The 25,166-nt window shown below is 42.3% G+C and overlaps 1 protein-coding gene across 4 annotated transcripts; it reads left to right on the forward strand.

Annotated features, from left to right (window-relative positions):
* The first annotated feature begins 79 nt into the window (after positions 1–79).
* On the forward strand, positions 80–24,589 carry Palb2 (partner and localizer of BRCA2). Of its 4 annotated transcripts, none has more exons than XM_032892731.1 (13): positions 80–254; positions 2,934–2,993; positions 3,450–3,543; positions 4,048–5,454; positions 8,583–9,253; positions 9,778–9,849; positions 12,825–12,986; positions 15,436–15,521; positions 17,403–17,564; positions 18,780–18,896; positions 20,303–20,390; positions 21,440–21,588; positions 24,132–24,589. In XM_032892731.1, the coding sequence occupies exons 1-13, from the start codon at positions 207–209 to the stop codon at positions 24,340–24,342; spliced, it is 3,327 nt and encodes a 1,108-aa protein (XP_032748622.1). In that variant the 5' UTR covers positions 80–206; the 3' UTR covers positions 24,343–24,589. The 4 variants fall into 4 exon arrangements, with proteins under 4 accessions (XP_032748622.1, XP_032748623.1, XP_032748625.1 ...); XM_032892732.1 differs by having other exon boundaries at positions 18,783–18,896; XM_032892734.1 differs by lacking the exons at positions 80–254; positions 3,450–3,543 and adding an exon at positions 1,639–2,434.
* The last annotated feature ends 577 nt before the right edge of the window (positions 24,590–25,166 follow it).

Raw genomic sequence — 25,166 nt, forward strand, 5'->3', positions numbered from 1 at the left:
CGCGTGCGCAGAGCAAACGGCAATTTTAATTGGCCAGAGCGGGTAGCGCGCGGGACCTATGCGGCTCGCCAGTCACCCAGTGAGGGTGGACTAGGTCCGTGTTTCTCCCCGGGATTCCTTCTGGCCCCAGGAAGGCTCGGTTGGGTCCCCGTGACCACAGGCTCGAGGCTGGCGACGGCTGCTCCTTGCGTTTGTCTTCCATCCCGATGGAAGAGCTTTCCGGGAAGCCCCTCAGTTGTGCGGAGAAGGAAAAGGTGCCCGGGTTGCGGGAAGGGTGACCCAGGGCTTTAACTTGGGTTTTCAAGCCTGGTTCCTGTATCTGAGGCAGTGTCCTCCGACATACCTTCCATGAAAAGTCATTGAGACAAGCGCGCTGCTCTCGTGGTGAAACTTAAAATGCAAATTAGCCAAACCCAACTTCTAGTGGCACTGCATAAATATTAGGTGTAAAAGTTTACATATAGGTAAACCTAGAGGCCCTCTTCTCATCCTCTCCACCCCTGCCCCTTCACATAAATCTTTCAATAGTCTTGTACTTACATTTTCGTGTTTGTGTATTTAGGGCTTGACCTCCAAAATAGGAGAAGGGGATGTTCATAATGTATACTCTGGTTGGTTCTGCAGCTGATTTTCTCTAAGTTTAAGACCCACTTTGGAACAGGACGAAGGGAAGAAAAAATATAAGTATTACATATAATGAGTAGTTATTCTCTGTGTGTGTGTGCATACAAATTTAGTGTAGTAGTTTGGAAGAGCTCTCATCTCTTTCCAGCTCAGTATATTCTCCTGCAAGACTTAAATATTGCTTGTGTGTTCTTGCGCTTGCTGTGCAAAGTTAGCATTCACGTTAATTTGCCCTATCCTGTCTTACCTTCGAAGGGTGGTAAAGATCATTTACAAGTAAACAAGATAACCCCCACTTACTGATTGAGGACATGATAACAACAGAAGTTAAGAGCACAGACTCTGGGCCTTCCTAATGCTGTGACCCACCCTTTAATACAGTTCTTCATGTTGTGAGGATCCACGAATATAATTTCATTGCTACTTCATGACTATAACTTGCTACTATTAGGCATCAAAATGTAAATCTGTGATATGAATCCCCTCAGGGGTCTGGAGCCACAGCTGTAGGTACTGCCTAGGGGATTTAAATGGAGCAGTTATAAATGGCAGCACCCTGGAGGAACTACTTATTCTCTGTTTAGTTTGCATATCTATAAAAGGAAGGTGATTATATAGTAAAATCTACTTATTAGGGTTATCGTGAATGTTAATTGAGTTAATGGACATTAAAGTCATCCCTAGGACCAACTGAAGCACATTATGATGGTATCAGCCATTTTTGTTACTGTTTGTCTGAGAATTGGATGGGCTCTGAAGTCCACACCATGCTTGGGGAACTGAGGTGGGCAAAGTGCTTAAGTTAAGTTTAAAAAGTTTAAGTTGTTAGTAACTTTCATTGCAGCTTTTTTTGCTGCTTTTTGGTCTGTGGAGGTTTTTTTTTTTTTTTTTAAGACTGAATACAAAACAGTTACAGTGCACTATAACTGTCTTCAGACACACCAGAAGAGGGCATCAGATCCCACAGATGGTTGTGAGCCACCCCGTGGTTGCTGGGAATTGAACTCAGGACCTCTGGAAGAGCAGACAGTGCTCTTAAGAAAGGACCTTGTATCCCAGGCCAGTCTTCAACTTACTAGGAAGCTAAGGATGACCTCCCAAGTGCTGGGGTTACGGGTGTTCATCAAAAATCTGGGTTTATGCGGTGCAGAGGATCAAAGCGCATGCTCGATGAGCACTCTGCCAAGCAAGATACATTGCTAGCCCCTTTGTGTTGTTTTAAAAGGAATATACTGAGGATAGAAATGCAGCAGTTGTCTGAAGGATGAGTGCAGGGTTCCCAAAGGAAAGACAAGGATGGCTTTGCTGCTGAGAGAGCACTTCAACCACAGAAGCTAAGGAGACAGAGAGAAGCTAAACTTTCAGGGACTGGTAATTTAGCATAGCCTAAATGAACTTATTTGCAAAAGCATTGTAGAAATGCCTGCTGCGTGCCTGGCTTGGAACTCACTGCCTTTCTTCTATGTATTCTTCAGATGTATGAGCCAGGTCCGCCATGGAGCTTTCCTAGTTGTGGGGTCTACAATAATTACACATACACTGTTTTCACAAGACTAATTCCTTCCTTTAGATCTAGGTGCAAGTGGTAGCGCTCAGAATGCCTCCATGACTACACTCCCTGAAGTAGTTCCTGAAGTTCCTACAGGAAGCTAGTTACTTATGTCACCCAGATTAATCTAGGTACTTCTTACTATGACAGATCTTATCTGTGCTCTTGAATGTTATCTGCATTCCTCACTACAAGTAATTGCCTTAACCACCTTGTACCTCAAGTACCAGAGATAACTAACACTGCGTATGTCACTGAGGGGTGAGTATTGGTTACTACTGCAAGTTCCTGGACCATTGATAATGAGCATTTATTGGTTGATTGACTATGGTAACAGCCGGTCCCTGCTTTTCAAAGTGATGGAAAGATACAGGAGAAAATGGACAGCATAGCGAATGGTGCAGTAAATTTTGAGAAGAGCACAGAGGAAAAGAAGAATGTCTAAACTTGGTTTGAGCAAGAACCTTGAAGCCCATCCTAGGAAAGAAATCCTGCAAACTGAGGCTTGAGGAATCCATAGGAATTGCTCCATATGACAGGAAACCACCATGAAAGTCCTAAGACAGCTTGATCCTTTGTAGGAACTGAGAAAAGGTTTGAGTGGGAAAACTTCTCTTCCTGTACTGATCTTGCTGAGGGATGATGCTACTGAGCTATGCACATTGGGCACCATATGCAATCTCAGGCCCTATAGGCACTATATCCATTCCCTCTGATCTCACCTTTCCTCTGCTCAGAATTGTTAATGTTTTTCTTCCAGTTGAAGGAAAAGCTAGCATTTTTGAGAAAGGAATACACCAAGACACTTGCTCGCCTTCAGGTGAGTGAATCATAGTTGGTCAAATTAAAGTGTTGCACAAACTATGTAAAAGGTTTTGTTGGTCTGGTTTTGGTTTTGAAACATGGCTTCACTGTGTAATCCATTTTGATTTATACTCATAAACCTGTGGCCAACAAGATGGCTCAGAGGCTAAAGTCACCTGCTATCAAGCTTGACACAGTGACCTCAGTGCCCAGGAGTAACATGCTGTAAGGAAAGTTGTCTTCGGATTTCTACTAAGAAGTTCTAAGGCATGGGGGTATTTATATGTGTGCCACACACTTACACAATAAATAAAAATATAATAAAATAAGTAAACCCACAACACTGCCTCAGCTTTCAGGGTGCTAGGTGTGCACCACCTAGTGGGAAGAGAGGTTCATGATGGTAATAAAGCTTTAAGGAAAATTGATTTTTTTTTTTTTTTTCCTTTTGGGCTGTTTTTGTTTTCTCTAGCGTGCCAAAAGAGCTGAGAAGGTTAAGAACTCTAAGAAAGCAATAGAAGATTGTGTGCCCCAGCAGGAAATCTCCCCACAGCTAAGCCACTCTGGTAAATTAGCCATTCATTTTCACTTGTTTTGTATTCAGTCCCCAATTGGCTGATGTTATTTTTTTCACAGCCCATGGAAAAGAAGCAATAGAGTTAAGTAACACAAAATTTACTTTGTACAATTCAAGCAATACCCAGTGTTCAGTTGGATTGCCAATTTAGTTGCTTTTTTTTCTCCTCAAATTTTCAGAACTATATTCAGTGTTGTAATTGGAAAAATGAGTTTTTAACTCATAGTTATTTTTAAATTTATTTTAGTTACGATTTTTTTTTAATGTGATGTTTTTCCACAGAGCTATAAATAGCCTGGTACTTACAATGTTTCCTAGGCTAGCCTCATACTCATGGCAGGCCTTCTACCTCAGTCTCAGAGCTACTCTTTGACTAAAAATGCTGTTTGAATGGCTATGTATATATTTCTATGTATATATGGGTCTGTTTTTGATTCTCTTGTGACTACCTGGTCTTATTTGAGTCTCATTTATACATACTTTCCCCCCGCAGAACCTATAAATAAAGGCTTTCCTTGTGACGCGTTACAAAGCGACCATCTTGATGAGGAGACTGGAGAAAACATCTCTCAGATACTTGATGGTGATCCTCAGTCCTTTAACTGTGAAAGTGGCCAAGAAGTCTTACATACACCAAGAGCAGGTGACATCCAAGGACAATTTTTACATAGCACCAGCAGCCCTGATGGTAAGAAAGGGCAGAGTGCATTTCCAGGGACAACAAAGAAGCTGCGGAAGAGATCATCTGTTTTACAGGAAAAGGACGATTTCTTTGACACTAGTTCTCTTGTGCTCCCTGGTAGGCACCAAAATAGACAGGAAACAGTCAGCAGCAAGGGTCCTAGGGCCCCAGAAACTGAAAAGACTCACCCTTTAAGTCTGAAGTCTCAAACTCCTGACCCTCCAGCCCTTGTCACAGAAATCGACGGAGGGGGTAGATTAATTGTACTAGCTGGCAAATCAGAAAGAGGTATTGATACACCTGTGAGAGGAAACAATGTCTCTAGGGAGACTACAGTTCCTTCATGTACTGCTTCAGACAGCAATCATGGTGGACACCTTGAACTTACACCTCCTAACAGTAGCTGTAAAATTACTACTCAGGGCCCAGCTTCATCCATAAACCTGGTGGCACAAGACAAAAAAACGACTATTTTTACAGATAACCCAGCAGTATATAAACCTGTGAGTGCTGGCAGTCAGCTGCCAGGAAGTCCTAATTCGTGTTCTGTAAATGACCTCACTCACAGTAACTTGCCAGCAAATACTACCCAAAACTCTAGATCTTTAAAATCTGATAACATTGTTGATGGGAGAAATGAAAATCTTGAGGAAGATGAAATTCTTGGTCTATCTGAGAACCTCAGCCCAGCAGCAGTCTCTCCTCCCTCCACAGAAAGTCAAATACATTCTTGTACGATGCTTGAAGGCCTTCTGTTTCCTGCAGAGTACTATGTTAGAACAACCCGTCATATGTCAGATTGTCAGAGGAAAATAGCTCTGGAAGCTGTAATTCAAAGTCATTTGGGTGTCAAGAAGAAAGAGCGTAAAAAGAAAAACAAAGCAACTAAAAATCTAGTCCTCTCCAGTGAAGAAACTGACCAAAGTGAAAGTGGTATGTTGGACACCAGCATAGGACACTCAAGTTCAGAAAGCCTCTCTCAGAAACTAATCTCACCAGTCGAGGTCAGCTCTCCTCTGGGACCTGCCAACAACAGATCTAAGAAAGCCACTGCACGGCCACCAGGTAGAGGACACAGAAGGAAACAAACATCAGCCTGCACCTCCACAGTGGGTCACCATCAGCTGCTTTTCCCTCCTTGTGCCGCCCTGGCTGTTAACAGGACCAGGGGCAAATTCACAAAGCATAAGTGTCAGAACAGAGACGTGATTATTCATGGTAAGAATCTAAGGCAAGTCAGATTGCGTTTGATGACACTTGGTGTGACAGCAGATCATCACTGTGTACCTGGTACATGTAAATACTGTTCAGTATTAACTTACTGAATCTTCTATCACTGCCCTAGTCAAGGCAGTGATCATCTTCATCTTCAGTTGAGGAAGTAAGGCAGAGGGAGGGTACAGTATGGCACCAGAGGTCAGTGGTATGCTTGAAAAACTCATAGCAAAGGTGCTTACTTACCTAGTCAGGTACAGCACAGTCTCATCCACGGGTAGAATCTAAGGTAAGTGTTACTCTCCAAAGTACTTCATAGGTTCCATAGTAAAATGGAATATGTATTAGGTAAAACTACAGAAAAAAAACTCATATAGTAGAAAGTCTGAGAACTTTTATGGATAACATAACTGTTGTCTGTAGAACATAAGATTTCGGAACAGCAAACAAGAATTTAACAAGCTTTTTACTCATTTTCTGAGAAGTTAATCATACCTGATAAACAACAGGAAAGTTGGATCACTGGGGCTTTAAGGAGAGAATGAGCAAATGCCTGCAAATATAGGTAGTGGATATTTTGCTTGTCATTTTTCAGCTGCTCAGTTGTGGTGCAGGAGGAGCCACAGACAATGTGTAACTTACTGTGCTCTCATAAAACTTTGTGCATACATAGGGAGCAAACTGTTCATTATATGCCATTAGGCATAGATGTCCTTTACAAGCTAGGATTCATTCATTTAAAAATAGGAAGCATGGCTCTTCCTTACCTTAACCAATGATACAAAAATTTACAAGAAAAGGCAAGGTATAGTATTGCATACCATTAATCACAGCCGAGGTAGAGGCAGGTAGATTTCTGAGTTCTAGACCATCCAGGGTTACATAGTGAGACCTGTCTCAAAAGGAAAGGAAGGAAGAAAAAATATGCACACCAATAATAATCTAGAAACATTTTGTTTGGAGACAGGATCTCACTATCTAGTTCAAACTGGTTTTGAACTCAAGATCCTTCTGCCTTAGCTTCCTGAGTACTGGGCTACCTTGCCTAATTAGACATTTTGCTTTATACTTTGAAATGATCTGTTGTGACTTTATTTTCTTTATGTGTGTGTTTTTTGCCTGCCTGTGTGCTTGTGTACCACATGCATGCAATGCTAGTGGTGGCCAGAAGAGGCGTCAGATCCTCTGAGATTGGAGCACAGAAAGCTGTGAGTCTCCGTGTGATGCTTCAGTGCTCTTAACTGTTAAGCCATCTCTCCAGTTCCCTGCCATGAAAAGCCCTTTCTGTTTCCATTATCAAGTTTATTATTCATATGTAAACTTGATATTAATACAATAGATGTTTTTAAAGCATCATTTATGTCAAGGATAAAACAAACCTGCAACCAAACCTATTTTAATAACAATAAAAACAGGTCAAAGATTTTGATATTGCTTTCTGGTTTTGATTTGTTAAGGTTTTCTCTTCCTCCTCCTCCTCCTCTTCCTTTTTTTTCTTCTCCTTCTGTTTATTTGTTTGTTTATGTATATGAGTACACTGTTGCTGTCTTCAGATACACCAGAACAGTGTGTCAGACCCCATTACAGATGAGCCACTGTGTGGTTGCTGGGTCTTCCTTTCTTCTTTCTCCTCCTCCCTTTTTTTTTTTTTTTTTTTTTTTTTAAGATTTATTTGTTTATTATGTATAGTTTTCTCCTGTCCTCACCAGAAGAGCGATCAGATCTCATTACAGATGGTTGTGAGCCACCATGTGGTTGCTGGGATTTGAACTCAGGACCTCTGGAAGAGCAGTCAGTGCTCTGAGCCATCCTCCAGCCCTCCTCCTCCCTTCTTATTCCCTCTTCCTCCTCCTTCTCTTCTCTTCCCCCCCCCATGTGTGTTTGTTTTTTAATTTGAGCCAAGGTATTTCTATGTAGCTCTTGGCATCCTCCTATGTGGACCAGGCTGCCCTGGAATTCATAATAATCCCCTAGCTCTTCCTCCTGACTGCTGGGATACAAAAGGGTGTGCATGCCTATGCCTCTTTAATCTCAAATTCAAGGCTTGGGTCACCACACCCAGCCTAGTGCATAAGGGATCAGGAGAGAGATGTGTTTGTCTTAAGTTGTTTATGTGCATATATGTGTAGATCTGTTCATATGACTGTAGAGTCAGAAGGGGCCAGAAGAGGATGGGTCCTGCTGGAGCTACAGTTACAGGCACTTGTGAGCCGCTTCCTCCATGCACATTCTGGGAACCAAACCATGGCCTTCTGTAAGAGCGGTACATGTTCTTTTCTTTATTTTGCTCCTTAGATTTATTTTATTTCAACTGTGTGTATGTGTATGTCTTGTGCATGTGGCTGTAGGTGCCTGCAGAGGCCAGAGATGTTGGAGCTGGAGTTACAGATGGTTGTGAGCCAGTATGTGAGTGCTGGGAACCAAACTCAGGCCCTTTAGAAGAGCAGTAAACACTTAATCTCTAAGATACTGCTCCAGCCCCAAAGTGCATGTTGTTAAGCACGCTCTACAGTCCCAGGGATATGGCTATAATAGACATAGTAGGACAATAAATAAGATTGATTTTTGAGAATTAGAGCCTTTTTCTAGAGTTGACATTCACATAACATAAAATTAACTGTTTTTGTTAAGTGAGCAATCCAGTGTCATTTACTGAGTTACTCAGTGGCATGCCACAGGGAAGCCCACACCCATTAGGCACCTGTTTCCTATTTACTCTTTTCATCCCCAGTCCACATACAGCTACCAGTCTACTGCATGGTGTCTGGGGGAGAGCTAGCGTTCTGGTCACTTCATGTAAGTGGAATTATGTGATGGGTGGCCTTTGCATTCCCATCTGTTTGCTTCCCTTAGCATTGTGTCCATGCTGTAGAACATGTTGGCGCTTCCTTCCTTTCTGTGGCTGACACCTTGCTGACCAACCAGTCTAGCTGAATCTGAGCTCCAAGCTCAGTGACAGACCCTATCCTACAGAAATAAGATAGAGAGTATATGAACATACACATGTGAGAACATGCACATGTACCCCAAATGATAACATTTTATTTTTTCAGAGTAATAATAATGCTTTCATTGCACTGTGAGAACAAAATCCTAACTTTAAGGCAACTTGTCTTTTTTCACTGTCACAGACTTTGAATTACCCGATGAAGACTTTGGGCCTCTTAAACTTGAGAAATTGAAGTCCTACTCAGAAAAACTGATTGAGTCTCCTGACTCAAAAAACTGTGGTGAGAGTCTTCCTACAGAAGGAAAGCATGCTGTTCTGGAGGAACTGCAGATAGATTCGGAAACAGAGGGCTTGGAAGTGGAGCTCACTGTTCTACCAGGAGAAGCATGCCATCCAGGGCCAACCCTGAGATGGCAGCCAGTGAGCAAGGGCCTTTCTTCATCCATAGTGCTTTTCACTCCCACAGACACCGCTGCACCTAACAACAGTGGCAGGTCTACTGCTTGCCTGTGCTCACCTGCTTTCCCCGTCTTAGGCAGGACTCCAGCTTTTGGCTCCCAAGCAACCGGTGAGAATCTATCTGCTGAAGCTGGACAGCCTTGCTCTACATCCCGACCTTCTCACTTGGGAGAAACAAACAGTCTTGTTAATAAGAATAAACAGTGCGACAGTTCAGCCTGCTCACCAAAACTGGATACCAGCCTGCAAGTGTCAGGTAGGCAAGGACAAGCTGCCTGTGACAGTGACTCTGGCCCCCAAGCAACACCTCTACCCATTGAGTCATTCACTTTCAGAGAAGATCAGCTTTGTGGAAGTGCATGCCTCGAGTTACATGAACGTTCCACCGAACAGGTACAGTCGTTTCCTTTGTGAAATTCTCTCTGATGAAACGATGAAATGTCTTAGTGAATATGGACAGCACGATGTTCTCCCCATTGGCCTCTCTGTAGTCAAAAAGAGTTTCATTACATTTGTTTGACATGTCCTCATTGTAAACCTTAAGCTCATTCTAGGAAAGTTAAGGCTAATTAAATTATGTATTGTTTTTATCTTATATGCATTGGTGTTTTGTCTATGTGAGCTGTCAGAGCCCCTGGACTAGAGTTAACAGACATTGTGAGCTGCCATGAAGATGCTGGGGATGAACCTGGGTCCTCTGGAAGAGCAGCCAGTGCTCCCAACTGCTGAGCCATCTCTCCAGCTCCCTAAATTATGTATTTTAAAAACACAAGGAAGGTCCTACTCTTTACTCACAGGGAAATGGTTGCATTTGCTTTTGTGCTGTTATAGGTAGCTAAGGTAGCTTTGCTGATGAGTGAGTGAGAAAGGCAAGCATCACATAACGTAAGCTCACAGTGTGACTTCTTTTTCCACAGACTGAAATTGCAGATCTCCCTGCTTGTGACAGTTTAAACCCAGGCAACCTACAGTTGGTTTCAGAGTTAAAGGTCAGCAAAATGTCCTGTTACTGTGTGCCTTGTATATTAAATGTGAAACATTGAATGGGTTGGCGAGGAGAGCTGTTTTATTTGTTTGTTTAATATTATTAAATATATTGAGAAACAAATGCAGAAAAGCAGATTTTAATTCTTTTCACAGTATTTAGTTATGCTTTGAATTATCTATCTGAAATTTATACATCAACTTATTGCCAAGAACAACTTTTTTATTTTTAATTTTTTTATTTTATTTTATTTTTTTAAGACAGTCTCAATATAGGCTAGCCTCTGCCTCCCAAGACTGCCTCCCAAGACTGTAATGGGATTAAAGCCATGTTCTTCCACATCTGGCTTAATTTTTTTAGTGAATTTAAGTTCATTTAAATAACCTGAGTAATTTATGGAAATCAGATATTTTGACAGAGTGAGGGAGAGGAAGACAGGAGTTACGCATGCCTGTGCTACTAAATGATATGATATTCTTCAAGACCGTCTTTATGATTTATAAGAAAATAGGTCCTATATGGTGGCACACATTTGCAAGATCAGTGCTCAGGAGGCAAGTGGACCATGAATGAGTGAGGCCAGTCTAGGCTGCCTCTCAGATTCAAGGTCAGATTGGGCTACATAGTAAACTCTTTCTCAAGAAAAAGAAAATCTTAGTTCTGGGTTTTGATGCAGTAAATGTTTAGCTGCCACATCCAAAAAGGCGTCCAAACATTGCTGAGAATCCTGGGGATGAACGCGAGTCTTTGGAGTCTTTCCCAGTTGAAAACCAGTGGTGCCGAGAAAGAAGGTCCAACACACAGAAGTGTTGCTGCCTGTTACTCACAGATTAGCCTCTGAGCTCCAGGCTCCTTTTCTGTAATGGTTTTGTAGGGATAGTGCCTATGCTCTGTGGCAAAGCTGTTCTGAGGTCAATTTTATTTACCTATTTATTTTATTTGTTCTTCTCTTATACATTATGTCTTGGCCACAGTTTCCCCTCTATTCCTCCCAGTCTCCCTGCTCACCCAGATCCCCTCCTCTGTTTCCCTTCAGAAAAGAGCAGGCCTCCCAGGGCTGTCAACTGAATATGACTTAACAAGTTGCAATAGGCACAAGGCTGGATGAGGCAACCCAGTAGGAGGGACAGGCTCCCAAGAGCAGGCAGAAGATTGAGATAGCCCCTCACTCCACTGTTAAAGAGTTCCACAGGTACACTAACAACCAAAACCTGTCTGCAGAGGATCTAGCCCAGCCCCAGACAGAATGTGTGACTGTCACTTCAGTCTCTGAGCCCCCATGGGCTCTGCTTTGTTGATTCTGTGGGCCATGGTCTCGTTGTGTCCTTCACTCGGGACAACTTTAATACCTTAGATCAAGATGGAACTTATCATTTTGTTCATACTTTCAAGTTTGTATGTTAATGGTTCCGGGTGTTTTTCTGTCAGTGTATATGCAGTTAAATCTTTCCATTCTCCTGTTTTTTTAACTTAATTAATTGAGACAGGGTCTCATATATACCAGACTGGCCTTGTTCTCCTGATTTGGCTGACTGTGGCCTTCCAAATGGTGGGTGTGCTGAGTTAACAGTGTGTTCTGTCGTGACTAGATTATTGGGTGCAGGGAATTAAAGCCAGGGATTGTATGTGATAGGCGAGTATTCTACCAAATGAGCCACACTTCCAGTCCTCTTGCCTCTGCCATGTGTGTTCATGCTTGTTTTAAAGCAATTAGCTCTTGATTATATTGATTTCGTTTGGTGTTTGAGCTCAGGTCTCAGAGTGTCCCTCAGGCCGCCCTTAAACTTGGGATCATCTTTCCTCTTTTTTTCTGGTACTCAGATTACAGGTATTCACTGCCACACCTGGTTCATTTATTGTTTTTATTTGTTCTCATTGTTTGTTTGTGTCTTTATTATCCTTAAGCTGTATGCTATCTATTTTATATTTTCTGATGCTGCTGCTTTGGCTATGCTTCGTGGGGTTTGACTCATAGTGCTCTCCTTGTTCTAATAAAAATGGCATTTTTGGGCTGGAGAGATGGCTCAGCGGTTAAGAGCACCCGACTGCTCTTCAAGAGGTCATGAGTTCAATTCCCAGCAACCACATGGTGGCTCACAACCATCTGTAAAGGGATCCGATGCCCTCTTCTGGTGTATCTGAAGACAGCTACAGTGTACTCAATATATAATAAATAAATAAATCTTTAAAAAAAAAAAAATGGCATTTTTGCTGGGGGATGGTGGTACTCCTTTAATCCCAGCACTCGGCAGGCGGATTTCCCTGAGTTTGAGGCCAGCCTGGTGTACAGAGCGAGTTCCAGGATAGCCAGGGGTGAGGTTGGGGGTGGGGTTGGGGGGGTAGACACACACACACACACACACACACACACACACACACACACACACACACACACACACACACGCACACGCACGCACTTGGGAGGCCAGCCTGATCTTTTTTCTTCAATCTTATTCTTTCTTTAACTGATGGGTTGTTCACCAGCATCTTTAATCTCCAAACAGGTTAGTGTTTGTAGGCTCTCTCTCTCTCTCTCTCTCTCTCTCTCTCTCTCTCTCTCTCTCTCTCTCTCTGTGTGTGTGTGTGTGTGTGTGTGTGTGTGTGTGTGTGTGTGTAGAAATTAGAATGTATTCCATTCTAGAATTACGTAGTCTCTCTCTCTCTCTCTCTCTCTCTCTCTCTCTCTCTCTCCCTCTCTCTGTGTGTGTGTGTGTGTGTGTGTGTGTGTGTAGAAATTAGAATGTATTCCATTCTAGAATTATGTAGTCTAAAACCTTTTATTTAGTTCTGGGGTTAAGAGATTTTTAGGGGTTGGTTTTTCTGTGTGTGTGACATAAAATGTATACAGCTCTTTCTTATAACCTGCATAGAACTTCATTTATGTAGCTAGTATTTCTTCTCATCTTTGTAACTCATTACCTTTGGTACTTACTCTTTTCCTTAGGCATAACTTTAACATAATATCTCCTTTTGGGTCAGAATCCTTCCAGTTCCTGCTCTGTGGATGTGAGCGCCATGTGGTGGGAAAGAGCTGGTACTAAGGAGCCATGTATCATAACTGCTTGTGAAGATGTAGTTTCTCTTTGGAAACCGTTGGATTCTATGCAGTGGGAGAAAGTTCATACCTGGCACTTCACAGAGGTATGTCCAAGCCTCAGGTCTAAAAAGTGGATCTGTGTCATTTGTGATGTGAATGAACAGCTTAACAGAGATCTGTGACTCTTCATTGCAAACTCATGTTCCAACATTTACTGTGACTGAGACATCTCAGACTTAAAGTTTACATGGAGTACCACATGCCCACCATCTAGACTCCAGCATTACCCTAACGCTTTGTTTGCTTCATCATGCTTGCCTGCAGGTGGAGTTCTGCCGCCGGTCTATTGGGAAGCTTGCATTATTTGTCTATTGTCTAGTCTGATGGCTAAACTGCTGATAATCACATTTCTTCTTCACCAAAGCACTTTTCTATTTTCCATGTATTATCTGTATTCATCTTCATATTGGTTCAATTATTACTACTATTATCTTACTAGTGTGTGTTTGTGTTTGATATATGAGTGTGGGTATGTGCATGAGTGTGGGAGTCTGAAGACAACTTTCAGGAATCATTCTTTCCTTCCAGTATGGGTGTCAGGGATTGAACTCAGGTCTTCACTTATATGAAAAATATTTTTACCTGTCGAACCATCTTACCAGCCTGTTTAAGATTTTTTAATCCGTGTAAACATTTACGTGTTTCTACATATTCGTTTCTTTGGTGAGAGGGGAATATTGAGAAAGGTCTCCATGTAGCCCAAGTGGCCTTGAACTTCCCATGTACCGAAGCTTACCCTGCACTCCTGACTCGCCTGCCTTTCCCTGTCACGTGCTGGAATTGCAGGCACACAGCACATGCCTGGGTTTTCTGTATAATCATATGTTTTTGTACTCCTTTTTCCTGAACTCACAGCTTTGAGTACTGGCCTTTGCACACAGCTGACAGTGAGCATCTATCTGCTTAGTGACTAATAAAATTCCCTTCCTTTTTTCCTTATTTATGCTAAGCTCATGATCTGCCACTGAACTCACTTATAGCCCCTAAACATAAAGGAGTTTTTATTTGTTTTTCCCTACCTCCCTCCTTCCTTTCTTTATGTATATGTGTATATGTATGTGTGTAGGTTGTGAATCTATGTATTCAGGTTTGAGTACATGTGTATATCACATGTCAGTCCTCAGGAGCTGTCTGTCTTGATTTTTGAGACAGGGTCTCAAACTCACTAAGTAGTCTAAGCTGAATGGCCCTTGAGCTTTAGAGATCTACGTGTCTGCCTCCCGAAAGCTAGGATTACAAGTACCTGCTACTTCACCTGACTTTTTTACACTGGATTCTGGGGGTCAGATTCTAATTTCACACTTTGATCCCTGAGCAAGCTTCCCAGCTTTTTGACACATGTTTTTAATAAAGATTTATCTTTAAGTACGAATATGTATGTTGGGGAGAATGTGTGCATATGAGTGTAGGTGCACACAGAGGCCAGAAGAGCATTTTGGATCCTCTGGAAGTGGAGTTGCAAGCAGTTGTAGGCTGTTTCAGATGCTGAGAACCAAATCCAGGTGCTCTATAAGAACAGCTCTTAACTGCTGAGTAATCTCTCCAGTCCACCCCAACCGCCCTTTGGAGGCAGAGTCTTACTGTGTTGGCCGTACTGGCCGCAGACTCAGGAACTCAGGTCTACTTAAGCTACTCACTCCCCTAGAATAATTTTTAAATGGCACCTTAATGCTCTCTTCATCTGTTTGCTAGAATTTACTAGTTCTTGGTTGTTAGAGGCATAAATTGCATTAAATTGCACTTATTTCCTTGGTGTGATAGTATTACTTGGCTTAAGTGTATAGTCCTAGCTACAGGAGTCTGAGGCAGGAGTACTTGTGGCCAGTACTTTGAGCCCATCCTTGACAACATAGGGAGACCCTACCTGAAAAATTAAAATAAATACTAACCTGACTCCTAACACATATTGCTATTTAATTGTTTATTTGGCGGGGAGGGTGTTGATAGTGGTCTCATAGTGTAGCCCAAGTTTTCCTTCATTTTATGACCCCTGCTACCTTAGCTTCCATAGTACTGGACTTATATGTCCACACTACCACATCCAGCTCATGCAGTTAGATTAGAGCTTGTAAGAAGGTTTTTCTGAGGGCCCAGGTGGAGTGGCACATGCTTTTAATCCCTGCACTTGGGAAGCACAGGCAGACAGTGAGATCAGCCTGGTATACATATTAAGTTCAGGTCAGTCAGGAATACGTAGTGAGACACCGTCTCAAAAAGGAAAAACCAGAAACCAAATCAAAACACTAAAAGGTTGTAAGAGAGGCAGACAAAGATTTTTCTGAATCTTCATATTTCACACATAGTCCTGATACCATAAGAATTCAAGAGAATGTGATTAGCAGGCTCAGGGCCAGCCTACACAACTTACTATGACCCTATCACAAAATAAAAGTAAAAAGAAGGCTAGTAGTAATATAAAGAAGAGAAGTGTAATACATTTTTTCTAAAATATTCATGAAACTAAGTAACTGAATATAATTTTCTTTTATGTAGGTTCCAGTATTACAAATAGTTCCAGTGCCTGATGTTTACAGTCTTATATGTGTAGCTTTGGGAAGTTTGGAAATCAGAGAAATCAGGTATGCAGTTTTCAAAGACTCTACATGTGCCCTCTCTCATGCTCTGGCACTCCACCATCTTTGTTCCTTTCAGTTATTTTGAGTACACATTGCAACCCACACTTCAGTATTAAAAGCAGTATCAAAGCATCTTTGAGTTTCAGGTCTGGAAAGATTGCTCAGTGTTTAAGGCTACTTGCTCTTAAAGAGGATCCAGGTGTGGTTCCCAGCACCTACATAAGGTGGCACACAACTACAGTTCTAGGGAATCTCATACCCTGTCTTAGTTAGGATTTTACTGCTGTGAACAGACACCATGACCAAGGAAACTCTTATAAGAACAGCATTTAATTGGAGCTGGCTTACTGGTTCAGAGGTTCAGTCCATTATCATTAAGGCAGGAACACGGCAGCATCCAAGCATTCACGGTATAAGAAGAGCAGAGGGTTCTACATCTTCATCTGAAGGCTGCTAGCAGAATACTTGCTTCCAGGCAGTTAGGATGAGGGTCTTAAAGCCCACACGCACAGTGACACACCTACTCCAACAGGGCCACACCTTCTAATAGTGCCACTCCCTGGGCCAAGCATATACAAACCATCACACACCCTCTTCTCACCTCTCCAGGTACCTACAAATACATGTATTATACACATATACACTCAAGACACAACCACAAAATAAAATAAGTAAATCTTTTATGAAAAAAATTAGTTTAGGGCCAATCATGGTGATATACTGCAATCCTAGAATTTGGGAGACTAAAATGGGAGGGTTAAGAGTTCAAGGTCAGCAGCTGTATAAGACCCTTAAGACCTGCATAAGAACCTCACTCAAAACAATAAAACACTGAGAGTGCTGGAGAGGTGGCTCAATAGTTAACAGTGCTTACTACTCAGAGAAGACCCACACAGAGCTCAGAGACATGACCATCTTCTGTCCTGTGGGCTCCTGTATGTGTGTTGCATACATAAACTTATGCAGGCATGCACACATACACATAAAAGTTTAAAAAAATTTTCAGGGGACTGGAAAGATGGCTTAGCTATTAAGAGTGCATACTGCTCTTACAGGAGAACTGAAGTTCAATTTTCAACACCTTTATAGGGCAGCTTAACAACCACTTGTAACTCTAGCTTGAGGGGATCTGATATCATTTTCTGGCTTCTACAGATACTTCACTCAGGAGCACATACCCACACACAGGCACACAAATATATGTAATTGAAAATAAAAGTAATTTATCTTAATCATAGAAGAATTTGAATTTTGATACAGGCATGGTGGCACACTGAAGGAGAATTGTTAGGCTACCCTGGGTTACATGAATCTCTCTCAAAAATTTTATCTAGCTGAACATGATAGTACAAGCTTTTAATTCCAGTACTCAGGAGACAGAGACAAGCAAATCTCTGAGTTTGAGGCCAGCCTGGTCTACATAGCAACTTCAAAGCCTGCCAGAGCTACATAGTGTCTCAAAAAAATCTAGTGGCTAGAGAGGTGGCTTAGCAATTCAGAATACAACACCCATGTAACAATCCAACTGCCCTGCAGACACCTGGAGTTCTGGCTCCCGGAGAGTCTAAGCCTTTTAGCCTTCTGGTATCAGGACCCACATCCATATGTATGCCTACACTTACACACACACACACACACACACACACACACACACACACACACACACACACACACACACACAAGGACCCACATCCATATGTATGCACACTTACACACACACACACACACACACACACACACACACACACACACACACTAAAATCCTTAAAAAATGAAGCCATGTGTAGACTGACATCTGTGATTGAAGTTGCTATTTAAAATTTATACTCAGTGCCTTATTGCCCACGGCTTACTCCTGGCTTCTGAAATTTGTGTTTGGTGTAGGGCGTTGCTGTGCTCCTCTGGTGATGAATGTGAAAAGCAAGTCCTCCTGCAATCTGGAGACATAAAAGCTATGCTTGGCCTGACAAAGAGGAGACTGGTTAGTAGCACTGGGACCTTTTGCAATCAACAAATACAAATCATGACATTTGCTGAAGATGGAAGGTAAGAAAAGTATTGATTGGTCTTCTCTGTCCTGTAAGAAAGGCATTTTATCTCAGGCTTCAGGGAAAGTGGATGCCTAAGAACCTGATTTTCTCTGCTGTAGGTGTGGTAGCAAGCATGGCCAAGGAACAGGTACCTTATTCCTCGCTTCCTTGCCTGTCTAGATGTAACCTGCAGACATGCACTTCTAGCTCTAAGCTATTTCTCAGGCTCTAGACCTATGTGCTTGTTTAATAGTCACTTCTCAGGTACTTCAGGGTCAGCACGTGGCAACCTGAACTAAAACGTTTTTTCCTTTTGTTATGTCCTATCCTTTGCCAGTTTATTTCATATTAGTCCTGGGGATGGGACTCTGTTACTGAGCTCTACCTCAGTCTGTTTTCTTCACTGCTTTTGTCCTTCCTCATAACAGAGGGGAGGAATCTTATTTGTCATTATTAGCCCCAAACCAACATGGCAGTCTGGGCAAGAGACCAGTGAGTCCTTAAATCAAGGAAATGAACTATATGTGGTGGTACACACCTGCAGAAGCTGGGAGGGTGGGAGTGAGGGAGTCAGCCTGGGCTATACAACGAGTACTGGACCAGCCTGGACAGCAAGGTGACCCTGGCTCTAATCAAACAATTGCCAGGAAGTGTTGGTAGAGAAGGAAAGAAGACAGATTTGTGAGAAGTGAGTGTAGAGAGTGAATAGACCTGTTGATTGAGTTCCTGAAGAGGAAGGGAAAATGATGTCAGTGTTCAGGGTTGGTCACCGCATTGATTGGTAGTTCAGATATTGAGTAGGAATGGAAGAAAAGAGATTTAAACAGAATGTTTGTTAGATTAACATTGGCTAGAGTGAATTTGAGGTGATTGTAGCATGTTCAAGAAGATGAGTTTAAAAAGGTGTGTTTATTGTAGAAAATGTAGAACATGTATCTTCTAGTTGAAACTTTTTTCTGGTATTGTTGGCTTTTATTTTATTTATAGTAAATAAATAAAATAATTTAACAAAGTAAAGATTTTATTTATTTTATATGAGCGTTCTATCTGCATGTACACCCACATGCCAGAAGAGGGCGTCAGATCACATTGTAGATGGTTGATGGGAATTAAACTCAGGATCTCTGGAAGAGCAGCTCTCGTTTAGTGTTGTATAGTCTAGTAACCTATAGAAGAACTACTTAGAAATTGTTTTGGTTCAAAGTGATTTTCAGTACTGTTTTAAATACAGCAGCAAAGATGAACAGCTTTTGATGCCTCCTGATGAGACTATACTGACTTTCGCTGAGGTCCACGGGATGCAGGAAGCCCTGCTTGGTACTACCACTGTGAACAGCATTGTGATCTGGTAAGCTTTCGCTCTCTATGTGAATGTGCCTCTGCCTTACAGTTGTCAAGGTTAGCTATGCTGGGCATGGGCAGGGTCTGGTGGTCTATTCATGTAATCCCACAGCTGGACATGAGGAAAGATGCTGCCTCAGAGAAAGAGAGACTGCAGACAGACATGACTGTGGTTTTCTCTTTTCCACTGTTAGAAGCTTTGTCCTTGTCTTGCCAAGAAAACGAACCTAGATAAGTGGAAAAGAACACCTTCGAACTGTTTCTAAGATGCAGAGTCAGGGGCTGGCTCAGTAGTTAAGAGCACTGACTGTTCTTCCAGAGGTTCTGAGTTCAATTCCCAGCAACCACATGGTGGCTCACAACCATCTGTAACTCTGATTTCGAAGGATCTGATGTCCTCTTCTGCCGTCCATGGGCTCCAGCCACATACTTGGTATACCTCTTGACTGCTACAAAATAAATATTCAGTAAGTCTTGCAAACAGACAAGCAGGCAAGCATATGTGTAAGTTAAGAGATTTAGGTGGTGTTTGGGGAAACAAATCATAATAGTGAGTGGTATAACTTGTAGCTGTCTTCAGGGAGTTGGTGGAAGATACTGAGTAGAATGAGAAGAGGTTATCCACAGTATAGCAGAGTCCATTCAAGGCTAAACTATCAAGTTCAATTTTTGACAAAGTTAACCTGCCATTACACTTTTAATAAGGGTGTATAAGGACTAGACGTGGTGGTGCATGGCCTTTATCTTAGCATTCAGGAGGTAGAGGCAGGTTGATCTCTGTGAGTGTGAGGCCAGCTTGTTCTACATAAGGAGTTCTAGACTAGCTTAGGCCACCTAGTGAGACCTTATCTCAAAAAACAAGAAGTAGTATATGAAGTGTGGCTAAACAAAATGTAGTGCTCTGTCCCTTAGGGACTTCTGTTGTTACCTCCAAAATAGTTGGTAACAAATTAAGAACATTATATCTGAACCAGGCATGGTGGTGCAGGCCTATACCAGCCCTGACAGGCTGTGGCTGGAGGAGCACACGTTTTAGACTGCATAGTGACACCCTATCTTTAAAAGGAAAAGGGGTTGGGGATTTAGCTCAGTGGTAGAGCGTTTGCCTAGCAAGCTCAAGGCCCTGGGTTCGGTCCTCAGCTCCGGGGGGGGAAAAAAAAAGGAAAAGAAGGGGGCTGGAGAGATGGCTCAGTGGTTAAGAGCACCCGACTACTCTTCCAGAGGTCCTGAGTTCAATTCCCAGTAACCACATGGTGGCTCACAACCATCTGTAATGGGATCTGATGCCCTCTTCTACAGTGTACTTATATATAATAAATGAATAAATCTTTAAAAAAAAAAAGGAAAAGAAGCATACTATGTGAAAATCATTTTACTAAAAGAATGTAATAACCTCACTTATTTGATGTCTAGGAATTTAAAAACTGGCCAACTCCTGAAAAAGATGCACATTGATGACTCTTACCAAACTTGTGTCTGTCACAGAGCCTATTCGGAGATGGTGAGTAGTGACCCAGGGCCATTCAGTGTTTGTGTTATTCGTTGGTCTCACTAGTGGGGGAGCACCAGTGGCTTTCAGCACGCCCTCCCGCTGTCTTGTCTTTTCAACACTGGATGGCAGTGTGCTTTGCTTTGCTTTGTTTTGTTTTGAGATGAGTTCTCGTGTAGTCTAGGCTGCCTGAAACTATGTACTGAGTAAGGCGACCTTGAACTTATGATTCCGCCTGCTTCTACCTCTTCAGTGCTGGACGTTCTGGCACAAGACAGGCACTCCCTTGACTGAGCTACATTCCTAGCCTGTTTGTTCTTTTTGAAATTTATAAATAAAAATGTGTTAGTGCAGTGTGATTGCTTGTCACATTTTCTGCCTGTATGACTTAAAGACCTACTTCCAAACTATGAATTTTGTCAAAATATTATCCCTGTTATCAAGCTTGACCCTGACTACTTAACAAAGAAAAAGGGGAGAAAATCATGATGTAGCCCGGATTGGTTTAGAACCTAGTATGTAGCTCAGACTATCTAGCTTTTATAATCTGTTACGAGGGTTGAATCTGTTTCTAGAATGTGGCTGTTTGCTTGTCTGTTTCCGTTTAAGTAACTGGCATACTTGGTATATACCGATTACTCACTGACCTTCAAAGCAAGGACAGGGCTTACGTGGGTTTTTCCATATAAACCACAGATGATGGTTTCTTTTTGTCACTTTGTGGGACTTCTGAGATTTTGTTTATAAATGAGTACTTCCAATTTGAGGATTCCTTGTACGCGTTTCTGTGACGTCCATATTTGTACCAGCCTTTCCCACTGGATGGCACAAGGTGTGTCTAAAGTATAGGAACCTGAGAAGTCCGCTGGACTCATGATTGTCAAGACTGGTGAGGCTCCAGAAGCCCAGTGTGGCAGTCTCCTCAGCTGTGCGGATGAAGGGAAGGCAGTGGTTATATCCCGCGTGTTGAGGAGTCTGTGGATCACTCCTTCTGCGCTGGTTTTGTCACCACCGCCCACATACTCTTGATGGTCGTGTTGGTTATTTCTCTCCTACAACAGGGGCTCCTGTTTATTGTCCTGAGTCATCCTTGTGCCAAAGAGAGCCAGGCCTTTGGCAGCCCTGTGTTTCAGCTGCTGGCAATTAACCCTATGACAGCTCAGAGTGTGGGTGTTCTGCTGTGCTCCCTTCCTCAGGGGCAGGCTGGAAGGTAAGTGTGTGACTACTGTTCAAGGGTGAGGTAATTCTGAAGGCACTATGCTGGGTACTTTTGTGTCACTAAAATCTAGAATAGAAAACATGAGATGCTAAAGACTATTGGGTACAGAGGTGGTTCACTGGTAGTTTTTTTATAGAAAACATTCCTTTGATTTTTTTTTTTTTTTTGAAGATTTATTTATTTTATATGTATATCTGAGTACACTGTAGCTGCCTTCAGACAAACCAGAAGAAGGCATCAGATCCCATTACAGATGGTCGTGAGCCACCATGTGGTTGCTGGGAATTGAACTCAGGTCCTCTGGAAGAGCAGTCAGTGCTGTTAACCGCTGAGCCTCTGTAGCCTTGACTATCCTGGAGCTCAAGATTAATCTGCCTCTGCTTCCCAGTGCTTGGACTAAAGCCACCGCCACCTGGCTTAAAATATTTTCTTAAAACTTGTGTTGTTTTTAGTTACTTGTGCATGTGAAGCGTGTGTGTACAAGTTCAGGTGACTGAGAAGGCGGGAGATGTTGGCTCCCTAGAGCTGGAGCTACAAGCGCCTGTGAACCACCTAATACAGGTGATGGAGACTGAACCAGGCCTCTGCAAGAGCCACTATTGAACGTCAGCACTTGTAAAACATTGTCTTTAAGGAAAGACAGGATCTGAACATGGAGAGATGGATCACCAGTAATCAGTGCACGGCTACTACTGCAGAGAACAACTATAACTGCTTATAATGACAGCTCCAAAGGATGTTTCTGACCTCTAGACATCAGTTGTCACACGTATATACCTACCCACAAACACATAATTTAAAATAAATATGTTTTTTAGGAAGACCTACAGACCTTTTAAATGGACTTCAGGAAGGTCTTTTCAATATAAGGTGTAGTTCAGATTCTGGATTTTTGGTTTCTTTTTTAAAAAAAACACAGAAATATTATATGTGCTCATTTTAATCCTAGGTGTGGGGGTACAGGGCTGCATTGTAGCAGTGGCTATGATTTGCCTCGTGCTCTAGCAGAGGCGTGGTTTTCTGACTGCAGATAGCGTCTGCCCGTGTGTGATGTTTGGAATTCTGGGGACTAGTCAAAGGGTACATAGATGCTAGAGCACTGAAAGAACGGGCTCGTGCTGGATGCTGTTGGGTGCAGTTTGTCAAGTAGTCAGGTGCAAAGAGACAAAAAGAAGAAATTAGATATCCTGACTGTGAAGATCAAACATGCCCCAAGGTACTCGACACCCCTAGTCAGCAGGAAGTAGTCTAATGATATCACCCCTTTCCTTTCTCCTCTATCTTTAGGGGGTTGAAAGGGAAGAAGAGGAGCGGTGAAGGGTGGAAGGAGAGACCCCACAAAGTAGCCCAGGGTCCTATTACAGGCTTGAAGATGTCAGGATTCCCTGGAACTGGAGTTGGGATGGTTGTGAGCTGCCGTGTGGGTGTTGGGAATCAAACTATATTCCTCTGGAACAGCAGCCCAAGCAGTGCTCTTAACTGCTGACTACTTCTCATCCTGAGGCCCCAAGGTACCTTTTTAAGGTACCTCTTTCTCATCCTCACAACAGCGCCATGAAGTAACTGTCTTACTATCCTCATCTACTGATTAATTACTGGTTAATTACTGATTAATTACTGGTTAATTACTGATTAATTACTGGTTAATTTGCTCAGGGTCACACAACACTTAGTTGTCTTTAGAATTTAAGCCCAGGCACAGACTACAGAGCCTTTGCTTTTGGTTTTGGTTTGGATTTTTTTTGCTTATTTTTTACATTTTTAAGTGGGTGTAGAGGTCTGAGGACAATGTGGGTTCCATGGGTCAAATTCACATAAATAAAAACATAGAAAATAAATAAGTCAATATCTTTTTTTTTTTTTTTTTTTCTTTTTTTTTTTTTTGAGAAAAGAAGTAAGAAAAAACTGGGAATATAGTTCAGTGTAGAACCTGGCATGGTGTCATGTTTATGGGTTCTAAGGACCCCTAAGACTACCAAAAACTGAGGCAGCCTCAAAAATTTGCGGGAGAGTGCGTGTCTTTGGGTGGTTGTGACAGGCCTGGGTATGGTACGATTCAGGGCTAAAGTCTTACAGAGAAATGGGGTGGGGGTGGGGGATCAGACAGAGACAGATAAAGACAGACGGAGATAGAGACACTAGCAGAGCAAGGTCACTCAGGTGAGGCTGCGTGTGGTTAGCAGAGGGAGGGAGGCAGCGTCTGTGAGCTAGTGCTGGGCAGTATAAGATGCAGCCACTGAACGGTGCTGTCCCGGCCAGCAGCCATCTTGTACGGGCATTCGGTGACTGCAGGCTTGCTTTTGGCTGATTCTTAGGAGCATCTTTTTTTTTCCTTCAAGCTTTAAGTTTAGTGTTGTACATTTAGTTAATACATTTTGTTGGAGGCATGTGTCATGGTAAGTGTGCGGTAGCCATCCTGGGGATCCTGGGGATTAAACGTGGGTGTTTAGTGAAGTGCCTGTCCCACAGAGCCATTTCTGAGTCCTTGAAGCCTTTGATGTGAGATCTGAATTGTCTCCTCTGCTTTGTCTTAGGTTCCTGGAAGGGGATGTGAAAGATCATGTCGCAGCAGCAGTCCTGACTTCTGGGACAATTGCCATTTGGGATTTGCTTCTGGGTCACTGCACGGCTCTCCTCCCACCTGTCTCTGACCAGAGTTGGTCTTTGGTTAAATGGTCAGGTACAGATTCTCACCTGTTAGCCGGACAAAAGGATGGAAATATATTCATATACCGCTACTTTTAAGAGGCAAATAGGTGTTTCCTCTTTTTTTTTTTTTTTTTTTTTGAGAATACAATATCTTAATGACACTTTATGTGATTACTTGAATGTATTTCCCACAAACTTAATTTTATTCTGATGGTGGCACTACTGACTGAACGTTTGCTTATACTTACTTTCAGGTTAATGGTTTTAAGTCATTCTTTGCACATCTGCTATTACAGCTGTACATATGCAGTAAATGTTAATAAATATTTATTTTGATACATTCTGCTTGTCTTGTTTTACTTTTTTTTCCCAGTCTGTTCTTATCAGTTCAAAAATAAGAAATACTTACAAGGCTGGGGAAGATTCCTCAGTTGGTAAAATGTTTGCGTGTGTCTGACTTCATTTACCAGTGGGAAATAGCACAATGACACAGTTGTAATCCTAACACCAGGAAGGCAAAGACAACTAGATATCTAGGGCACACTGGTCAGCCAGTGAAAGAAAAGACAAAGGTAGATGATACCTGAGGAATACCTGGCCTCATGTGCACTGGTGCATGTATAGTACACAAACAAAGGTTGCTTAGACAACTAGAATAGTCGATAATATTTGCACAATAGGAATATTTCAGTTAGCTTAGAATGCTAGCAACTTTTTGTTGTTTTTAATTTATGTATACAATGCATTTTGATTATATTAACCTCTTGTTTATTTACTCGTTTTGTTTTTACATAAGTGTGTATGTGTGTGTGTGTGCGCGCGCGCGCGTGTGCGCACTTGCTGTACATACATGCCACAGTGTACTTGTGGAAGTCAGAGGACAGCTTACAGTGGTTCTTCCCTTTCACCATGTGGGATAT

Source organism: Rattus rattus, chromosome 2, assembly GCF_011064425.1.
Source record: "Rattus rattus isolate New Zealand chromosome 2, Rrattus_CSIRO_v1, whole genome shotgun sequence".
In the NCBI taxonomy this organism is placed as follows: Eukaryota; Metazoa; Chordata; class Mammalia; order Rodentia; family Muridae; genus Rattus; species Rattus rattus.